Genomic DNA, 10,803 nt, shown 5'->3' on the forward strand with positions numbered 1-10,803 from the left:
TTCTTTTTTTTTTTTTTTTTTTTTTTAAGTTTGAAACTCATTAGTCTACTGCATTTCCCAGCTAGAGTCCAATTTGTGATCCTCCTGCCTCAGCCTCCCAGAGGGCTGAGATTACCAAAACCCTCAATGTATTGGGGGATAGGGCCTATTAGTAGTTAAGGCTAAGTAAGATCATAAAGGTGGGGTTCTGGTGTGATAGGACTAGAGTCTTTTATTCTTTCTTTAATGTTCAGTACTGGGGTTGAACCCAGAGCCTCCCTTCAATGGAGCTACATCCTCAGCCCTTAAAATTTGTTTTTTAAAATTTTCATGCAGGATCTTGTTAAGTTGCTGAATTGCCGAGGCTGGGCTCATGATCTTTCTGCTTCAGCCTCCTGGAAGAGTTAGCCTTTATAAGAGATACCATGCCTTCTGCCTCCCTGCTTCCCTCCTTTCCTTCCCCCATTGCCAGGTGAAGATACATCTAGGAAGAATCCTCACTGGAAAAAAATCTGTTCTTGGACAACCAGCCTCCAGAACTGTGAGAAAGTAAGCTGCGTATGGTGGCATATACCTATAATCTTAGCACTCTGAGACCCCATCTCAAAATGTAAAATAAAGGGCCGGGGATTTAGGATTTAGCTCAGTGGCACTGTGCTGGCCTTGCAAGCGCAAGGTCCTGAGTTTGATCTCCGCTATCAAAAGGTGTAGGGGGCTGGGGATGTAGCTCAGTATGCCGGTGTGAAATCCCCAGATTGATAAAAAACAAAACAAACAACTGTGAGAAAGTAAATTTCTGTTATTTAAGCGTCCCAGGCTATGACATTTTATTATAGCAGCCCAAGAAGACTAACCTAGGTGCTCTAAAGACTAGCAGTGGATCTGGGCTCCATTTTCTCACTGATGAAATCAGAGATCTCTCAAGTACTATGGAGGCTGGGAGTCTAGCTCAGTGGTAGAGCACTTGCTATGGATTTCATCCCCAGAACCACAAAGAAAAGGGCAGAGGCCAGCATGTAACTCAGTGATAGAGCTTGCAAAATGCTCTGGATTCAAACCCATTACCACCACCAATAAATAAATATACAGATAAATAGATATAAAAATAAAGTCTCTAGCTTTAAAAGTCAACATATCCATATATCTGTGAATATTTACCAATACATATTTGTTTGTTGCTAAACTTTATCCTGAGCCACCTTTAATATAGGGGTGGGCTTTTATGGTTGCAGATAAAAGACAGAGCACCTAGTTGAATTTCAGATGAACAATGAACTCTTTTTTAGTACTATACTTATATCCCATGCAATATGTGGGAAAAATATTTGGGACATTTGTTAAATTCTAGCTATTTCACCTCTATTCTCCAAATCTGCAACCTTGTAAAGGGACAGATCTGGACTTGACTTATCTCTGGATTCCCTTACAATAGTGTGAGCCATACTTTTTTTTTCCTCATTGAGTTTATTGGTACATTTTAGGGATACAGTACAGTTACATTTATTATTGGGATCTTGTACCTTTACATGACAGGTCTTGGCTCTCATTTTTTCCCCTTGTCCCTGCCCTCCCTTCACCCCTTCCTCCCATATTTTGGATTTATAGACTGAACATTATCTCTTTTAATTTATTTTTACATTTCATTAGTACATGTTTGCAGTTCATAATGCTTACATTCATTATGGAGAGTTCGTATGTGTAACTAACACATCTTCATTCTTTTTACTCCCTCCCACTCCCTCCACCTCAGGAAAAAACAGCCTTTTATTTTGCCAAATAATGTACTTATCACTACTTCACTAAAGAAAAGTCAGTTAAGGCTGAGATTTAGCTCAGTGGTGCACTCCTGCCTGGCAAGGGTAAGGTCCTGAGTTTGATTTCTGGTACCAGAAGGAAAACAACCAGCTAAATATTCAAAATTATAAAGTACACTCTAAGGTTTTTATACTTAATAATAAAATTCAGGAGAGGAGAAGAAGGGAAGTAAAAGATTTAAGATGTGTTATGTACACATACCCATTTTGCCAAGAGGGAGTGTAATCATTCTACACTGCTAACGTGCACTAATAAAAATTAAAAAGAAAAAAGAAGAAGCAGAAGAAACCAATTTCTGGGAAAATTAACAGAATAATCAGACGGCATCTCAATTGGTAAGTGGTTGATTCACTTTCATTCCTAACTCCGTTGAGAGTAAAAGACAAAAGCTTTCACACTAGGTAGGTGGAAAGAAGAAAGAAAGGAAATGAAGCAATGTCTAAGAAAGCAGATGGTAAAACTCACTTTCATGAAGAAAGTCTGCCTGTTAAGGTGAAAGCAATAAAAAAGGCACAATCTGAAAAAATATTAGCTTTGTGAAATATTCATCACATTGTCCTTTTGGCATTTGTTTCTACGGCAACCAGGTAAAGCTTCAAACCAGTTTAATACCATTCAGCTGACTGGTGTTTGTGAACTCTGTGCTGTTCACTTGATATTTATCCTTTTTTTTTTTTGGTACTGGGAATTGAACTCAGGGCCTTGCGCTTGCCAGGCAGGTGCCACTGAGCTATATTCCTGGCCCTGGTTGTGCTGGTCACTTGAAGGGTTTGTACAACTTCTTGATTTTTTTTGGCTTTAGCTGCTAGGGAGCTCAGAGTTAAACTGGAAGTCAACTGCTATAACTATCTTATCCTCCATTTTCATTTCTTGACTCCTGTGCTTTCCTCTAGGCCTTTAGATATTTTTAATGAAGGAATTTTCATTATAAGTTGCCTGAAGTACTTCTGAAATATAGAATATCTTAAAAGCTTTGCATACAGTGAGACCTCAATAGATGATGCAGTTGAAAAGGAGAAGATGTGAATATTGAATGGGGCCTGATTAGTTTACTTGCTGAGGATGATTTTTAAATACTGCATTATTATTTTAATTCTCTATTCTTAGCATTTTAGAATGTTAGAACTAGGAATGCAATCACATCTTTGGTCCAATTCCAGAATTACCAAATAGGGCTTCTAAGGGTGAGATCCAAGAATTTATAGGCATCCTAGCCTCCAAGATTAGGAGTCACTGATCCATACAATCTCTTAACATGTATCAAAACATATGATATTTTATAAGCAAAACAGCTGAGACCCCAGAGAGAGAGAAAAGACTGTCATATAAATGGACGACAGGCACTGGGGAAGGGTGCTGCACCCAGCTTTCTTAGCAAATTGGCTGACTGTTGGGGACAGAAGGAGAAGGGGCAGGGGCAGGTGTCCATTAATTAGTTTCTATTCATACTACTGTATATAGCAGGAAATGGGTGCTGAGTGTAGAGACGTGAAAGAGCTAAGATTTAGCTTGAATAAGAGCAACATCCCTCTTGCATCTGTGCTGGGATTTCACAGTTCACTAAGCATTTCCCCAGTATTATTTCAGCTCAACTCCAAAGATAAGGAGATTTGACAAGGTGGTATTGTTTTCTCTCTCTCCAATTAAGAAGTGAAGGCAAATTCACTGTGTTTGCAGGCCCAGTAAAAGGGGTAGAGTTCAGGTTTGAATGCTTTCTACCACTCAGCCTCACTTAAATCCCATAGGCTAATCAATGCCTTTGCCATTTTAAATAAATGATTATTTCAAGGAGTGCAAGTTCTATATGATTATTATAAGAAAATTCAAGTAACTTGGAAAATATAGCTTAACAGATTAAATGTCCACCTCACTCTCACAGTTTGGAGAGCTTTTGAGTTTCCTTTTCAGACATTTTTTCTATGTTTGTATGCATCTACAGGGAAGATTGCTTTTCTTTATCTTGTTTTTGATGGATCAAACTATACACGTTGCTGTGCTTTCTTTTTATTAATATATTTAGGCCATTTTTGCAAATCTTTAAGTAGAGCTCTACCTCTGTTTTAAAATGAGCCATGATTGAAAACAGCATCATAGCAGTTGTTGTGGGTACACTGATAGAGGAGTATTTACCACTGATGTGGTAATAACAGAGGGTGTTGGTGCTCAGAAATGGGGTGTAAATTAATCCTGAAAGTGTTCAATAAGAGCAGAGCCCTTGGAATCAGAATCATAAACTAGTTTAATGAGGCCTTGAGAAAGATATGGAAATACCCATTTTCCCATATGTAAATGGGGCTACAAACAATCTGTATTCCATAGTTGTAGCAAGAATTAAACAAGATAATTTATATTAACTTTCAGCACACTGACTGATGACAATGATGACAGTGACAATGATAATGATGCCTATTCTTCTAAGGTCCAGGAAGGTGGGGAGTGGGGCTTAAAGTGCACTAGGAATGAATGCCCTTTTCAGTGCTACCAAATCAGCCTGGGTATCTGGACTATCTTCTGGAGACAGGTGTGACAGCGAAACTCCAGTTTTGGAAACAACCCTCCAGGCTTACAAGTGTTTGAGCTTGGCCTTTGGGGAAACCGAAAACAACAATTCCCAGGGTGCACCACTTCCACAACCACCCCCGTCCCTTGTCGGGCCCTCTCCCGGCTCAAACTACAAGGCCCAGAAGGCCATGCGGCACACAGCTCGTCACTCCCACTATTTGAAGCCGAATTTACCCGCTGGGAAGTGTAGTTCGGCAGTGATCAAGCTTCCTGGCCTTGCCGCTGGAATAAGGCGGGCCAGCCGGCGGTGCTTGAATTCCAGCTCTTTTAACCGTCTATTTAGAAGAGGAAACTGCCTCCGCAGAGTCGTGCAGACATGCCTGTGATCGAGGTCTGCTGAGAAGGGAGCTAGCGTACTAGACCTCAGAGAGTGGGAAGGGGGACCGAGAAGAAGGCGGCTGCGGCGGACGAGACCAAATGCTACGGAGGAGGGAGAGGAGACAAGGGTAAGGGAGAATCCAAATGGAAATAGTAGGGGCGGAGCGGGTCACGGCGCCTTTACCAGGAAAGTGGGGTGAGGTGTGCCCCGGAAGTGGAGTAGTGTGAGGTCCCAGCAAATAGAGGCAGAGAGTCGTCGTTCTGGTGGGACGGCTTGAGGGTTTGGGGCTGATTAGTGGGACTTCGTTCACCCGGCCTTGGACTTGGGGAACCATGGTTGGAAAGTTAGGCAGCAGTGTGTTACTCAGGAAGACTGAGAGCTGCTGTGCACCGGTGCAAAGCCTTTTTCTCTGTCTCCTTCCTCACTGTTGGTGGTTGGAGGTGTAACGTTTCGAGGGAAGATAGTTTGGGACGCTCTGTTCAAAGGGAACCCCAGCAAGGAAGAAAATCTGAACCTTGCACATCCCTCAGAGGCCCAACAATGCTAGTGAAATAAGCCCTATGTTACCATTTTAGGCATTACAGGACATGACTTTGGGTGGAGGTTTATTCTGACTCTTAATATAAAAGTGTCCTAGCTCATAAAATGTCTGGGATAAATTAATTGAAAAATCCAAGTGTAAAATATAAAGTAAGAATGATCCTACTTTGTAATAAATACTTCTATCTCCGAAATATGTGATAGAAAAAAAATTGGAACTGTGTCGTTACTGAATTAACAGTGGCTATTTATGGCTGATGAGAATTTTGTCCTTTTCGGCATTACACTTTTATGTAGCGTCTGGATTTTGTGAAATAAGCATTATTTTGTTTTCTTTCTTAGTCTTCCAGAAGAGCCACTTGGCTATAGTATTTTGGGAGTCAGGCACCAAGGCCAGCTGTTCTGGCTTGCATTGGGCCGTATGCAAATCAGTTTTCCAAGAAGTTAAGAGTGCTGAATGTAAGGGGGGAATTTAGTGCATGTTCTATATGAAGCTAATGCTTGCTTTCTACTTCTAAGTTGGACAGAGGCAGTTTTAGCAAGTGTCACACCATGGTATGTGGTTTTTTAAAAATCTATTTCCATCTAATCCATTATTCTTTTTGATTTAAAATGTCACCTTTCTGATGGACTTAGGTTGCACTGCAGAACTGTTGGGATCTGAGAATTTACCTTGGCTGGGGATGGGAAGGAGAAAAACATTGCAGCTGAAATACCTTTTTAGCTTTGGGTTTGCTTTTTCATTATTATTTACTGGATCATTATTTTCTGTATGTTACCTGCTATCCCTGGTGTGCACTTTTTTAAATTATAAAAGAAACATTAATTTATCCTTTACATGTGCTCCTTTATGCATTTCCTGGGACAAAAGCTTATTAAAAGCAAGGAAGGAGCATGGTAAATTTAATGTTTATTTCAGTCTTTTTTCTTTACAGATTTTGCCAGCTTTCCAGTTAAAGGGTGACATTTCTGCATAAGCATTTCCCTATTAAAATGTCCTTGCCCCTTACAGAGGAGCAGAAGAAAAAGATTGAAGAGAATCGACAAAAGGCTCTTGCCCGCAGAGCAGGAAAGCTATTAACAGAACAACCTCAGAGCACAGACTCTGTTTCCTCCATTGCTGCCAGCCCTTCCCAGTCCAAGCAAAGTCCTTCCCAAAGTTTCCCTAGGGAACCTTCTAAGCCAGAGAAACATGATGCTTTTTTCAAGCAACAGAATCTCGGTAATTCATTTTGTGGTGACCAAAGACCACATAATTCCCATCATTTTCAGCTCAGCACACCAGAACAGGTAAAGGGGATATGGAAGAGCCAAGAGATACCCACAGCCTGCCCAAACCAGGGCCTCCCGAGTCAGATGACTCTTACTGGGCTCTCTCCACCATTGCCACAGGGTCCTCCAAGTGTCTCTAATCAGCAGCTCTTTGGCTGTAAGATCAGTCAGGGTCATCCTCAGGCTTCACATCAGACCGAATCAACATCGGATGCTAACACAATGCATGAGCTTTTGGCCAAAGCAAAGACTTCCCAGGAGACACCAGCTTCTTCCTCTAGCCAGCCCACTGGTGATCTGGAATTAGAAGCCAGGACTGCAAAACCTTCCACCTCAGGGCAGAGCTCTTCTGACATCCATGAAGGAAGACTGCAAGAGAAGTTGGAGACCTCACCCCAGAAAGCAGTGAGCTCCCAAAAGGGGCTATGTATAAGGGAGGGAGATCGATTCTCAGTGAAGATTGGCTACAATGTGGAGCTCCTTGCTGTGTTTAAGACTCTGCCCAGTAGAATTTATGGTAATGAGGCTTTTATTCTGCAGATGTTTTTTTCTATTTTTAGAGTCTTTTCTAATCTAACAGTTTCTCATAAATATTAAGAGAGTACATTGGCACATTCTGTCCATCTAGTTCTTAACATTTTTTCTATTTTAGCCAATGTTTCCTTTTATAATAGACATTGTCTCTAACAGCTGCCAAATTTAGGAGCTGTTCTCTCTTGGCCAGAGAGAAAACAGCTGAGTATTTACTGGAAAGCCAGATCTTCAGCTAGGTGTTTTAGATAATTGTAGCATGTAAGCCTAAAAACATTTTTTCAAAATATGTAGATTTTTTTTTTTTTTCTAGTTTCAGTGAGGAAACTGGCTCAGCAGTAAGGTTAAGTAACAGGCCCAGGGTGATTGGTCTGGAGGAGAGAGCCAGGATATGACCAGCTCTGTCGCAGCCCAGCCCCTGCTCCTCATTTCACAGTGCCCGACTTTACCAGGATTCAGGGAACTAGGATTCTAGTCCTAATTCTGCCCTTGGCCCTGTTAGGAAAGGTCCATAGTTTCCTAGGCGCTCCATTGAATTTTACTATAAGAACCAAAATAATTATGTACATTTGCTATTTGTCTTCTTCAGAGATTTTTGAAAATGAGTAGGGACTTGCTGATCCGTTATTTTGAATTTGGCATTTTCAGAAAAAAAGCTTTTATTGAATGCTCGAGTACAAATTAAAACAACAGACATCAGTGTTGTCTTATTTCAGATCCTACCACCAAAACATGGAACTTCAGCATGACGGACTACCGTGCCCTGTGTAAGTAGTCACATTGTTACCACCATGGAAGGAGCTGTGGGTACTGAAGTTTCCTCAGGGTACAGGAGGATGTGACCTAGGGTGTGATGTGTGTGTCTCTTGTGTCCTCACGGATGGTGAGAACTTCCAGAGCACTGTCCCTGTGCACTGTCACTGTTCCCTAGCCCAGTGAGGTAGCTCTTTTGGTGAAAATCATTGTTAATGTTAACAAGAGTTAGCACTGAATGGTTTCTGTCTGCTAGGCGATTCCAAGCCTCTCAGTTATGCTAATTCTCTTATTCCTTGTGACAGCCATTTTACAGATGAGGAAACTGAGCCAATGAGAGGCTGAATAAGTAATACAGATCTCAGCCCACAAGTTATACAACTGGGACTCAAAACCACAAAGTACATGTTTCCTCTAGACTGTTAACTCCAGCAGGGTTAGGCAGCTGCGTCAGTCCCTGCTCCTGGGAAGATGCCAGTCAAGCAAACAGTACCATTCCCCACAGGTCTCTGCATGGCCAGTGCACTCGAGAGCACAGGGACGGGTTGCCAGACAGGTACCAGCCTCTGGTGTGTCTGGTTGTTATCAGCTCCTGGTGGCACCACTCTTTTCTGAGATTTTGTGGACTGGTTCTGTACCAGTGGTTTCATCAAGGTGCTTAGATCCACATCTGTCAAAGAGACAGCCCTGAATTTTCCCATCTCCCTTGTAACCCATCCCTGCCAGTGACCATCCTGTGCCCACTGTTCCCTGCCCAGGTTATGAGGGGAAATGCTATGCATGCTTAGATCCCGACTCTATAGACTTGGGGTGTGAGGTAGAATTCTCAGGGCTTACCAGTCCAGTTTCTGAGAGGTGGTGCGGCAGCTTCTATAGACTTCCTGGTTCTCACTCCTGTCCCTTCACCCTGTCCTAGGTTTTAAACCCAAGAGCACTACCACTGAGCTGCATCCCCATCCCTTTTATTTTCCCCAGTGCTAGGGATTGAGCCTGGAGGTGAGCTACATCCATAGCAGCTCCTCCTCTTCCTCCTCTTATACTCCTCTTTTATTTTTAGATTGGGTCTTTCTCGGCCTCCTTCAGTGCTAGAATTACAGGCATGAGCCATTATGTGTAGCTGTGCTTCTTCAAATGTGTAGCAGTATGTGTTGTCCCATTCTTTGGTAGCTGCTGGTGCCTTAGTTCTAAGGCTGCTATGACACAGACTGGATGTATGAACAACAGAAATGTATTTCTTCGCAATCATGGAGGAAAGCTGAGATTAAGGTGCTGGTGGGGTTGATTTCTTCAAAGACTTCTGTCTTTGACTTGGAGCTGGCTGCCTTCTATGCCCTCCCAGGGCCTCCTCTGTGTGTGAAAATCCCTTGTTTCTCCCTCTCTCATAAAGTTGTCAGTCATTTTGGAATCAGGATCCACCCTAATGATCTCATTAACTGTATTTATTTTTATTTATTTATTTATTTTGGTTTTTTGAGACAGAGCCTTGCTGTATAGTGCAGGCTGGCCTGGAGCTCTATCCCTGCCTCATCTTCCTGAGTGCTGGGATTTCAGCCATATGCCACAATACCTAGCTATCTCATTAACTTTGAAGGTTGTGTGTCACAGCGACATTGTGACGTACAGAGCTTTAGGAATCTTTGAAAGGACGTAATTCAGCCCATGATATTGCTGCTTTTTGGAAGTGTCATTTTTTTTTAATCCACTTTTTTCTGTGTTGGAAGGAGGAGACCCAGTGCTATAGGGTACACGTGTGGGTTTTGACCTGATATTCTCAGTGTTGCTAATTTTAGATTAGTGTTTTTTGCTGTTATTTTATTTTGTCATTTTTTTGGTTTTGTTTTGTTTTTTCACTCCTGTTCTCTGATCATGGTGTTTGGTGACTTAGATGTCTTCTCCTTTTGGAAATTCATTTAGGTTTTCTGTGTGGTAGGGTTGCTTTTTGTAGGGCTCCACATTTAAAAATAGTTTACCAGACACAAAATTCTCCATGTAGCTGTTAGATGAAGTTTACTGTTAAAGTGTTTGGCGCCTCTGTAAACCTTGAAGTCTCCTGCAGCAAGTTTGGATTTGTGGAATTGTCCTTATATTTGCAAGTTTCACATAGGCTAATGATTATTGTGTCTTTATTTAGATGATACTTTTTTCAGTACTAGGAATGAAATCCAAGGCTGGACAAGTGCTGTACCCCCGAGCTATATATACAGCCTCAGCCTGATTATGCCTTTTATCAGTGTAACATGAAAAGAGTTACCAGTTTTTTTTATCATTTTGCTTTAGTTGTACATCTGGATTTGCTTTTCTTTTTCTTTCTGCTGTGCTGGTGATCAAACTCAGGGCATCCTGTAAACTGGACCAGCACTATCACTGAGCTCCACCTTCAGCCCAGGGATTTTTTTTTAACTCTACCAAACATTCATTGTAGAACTTAGAGAAAGTATACTAACATGTAAAGAAGAAAAAATATGCCCCATAATCTCCCCACTCAGCAACTATTAACATTTTGATTGTTTCCTTCCAGCCTTTTTTTCTGTGCATTACAAAAAATACATTTGTATTTAATTTTTTCTTTTACTATTCCAGCATAGGCATTTTTATTTTAATGAGTGTTAACAGTTGAGTGATGAAAATGTGGGTGTCTGATATTATAATGGACCATTATGACCTTCAAAAAATTTCATATTATTGAACGTAATATTATTTTTTGTGCTTTTCCAAAATTTTTTAGTTAAAAAAAAATTAATGGCTACATAACATTTCATTGTGTTACTATGTTATAAGTTCCTTAAGTCATTTGCTTACTGTTTAGTTTGTGCCCAGTTTTCTCAGTTCTACAGCTATCCAGAACATTTCTGAGTACAAATTTAACTGTTTGCAATTGTTACTTGACATAGATTCTCAGAAGTTGAATCATTGTGAGCCTGTGCATATATTGCCAAATTTTCCCAAAAGGTTTTGTTCTCAATTAGCTATGTGGATGTCTAATATGTTTGTTTTGTTTGTTTGTTTTTCTTTTCAGTGTTTTTTTTTTTTTT

The 10,803-nt window shown here is 41.0% G+C and overlaps 1 protein-coding gene across 4 annotated transcripts in view; it reads left to right on the plus strand.

Moving 5' to 3' along the window:
* The first annotated feature begins 4,509 nt into the window (after nt 1-4,509).
* Nucleotides 4,510-10,803, plus strand: part of Smarcal1 (SWI/SNF related, matrix associated, actin dependent regulator of chromatin, subfamily a like 1) — a 59,860-nt gene continuing 53,566 nt past the window's right edge. Inside the window, exons 1-3 of one of the 4 annotated variants that reach the window (XM_010611947.2) lie at nt 4,510-4,802; nt 6,151-7,004; nt 7,735-7,785. In XM_010611947.2, coding sequence (XP_010610249.1) covers nt 6,209-7,004; nt 7,735-7,785 — 847 coding nt within the window. In that variant the 5' untranslated portion in view covers nt 4,510-4,802; nt 6,151-6,208. The other 3 variants (XM_010611948.2, XM_010611951.3, XM_010611949.2) reach the window with 3 other exon arrangements.

Source organism: Fukomys damarensis, unplaced genomic scaffold (assembly GCF_012274545.1).
Source record: "Fukomys damarensis isolate Sample0158 unplaced genomic scaffold, DMR_v1.0_HiC HiC_scaffold_16, whole genome shotgun sequence".
NCBI lineage: Eukaryota > Metazoa > Chordata > Mammalia > Rodentia > Bathyergidae > Fukomys > Fukomys damarensis.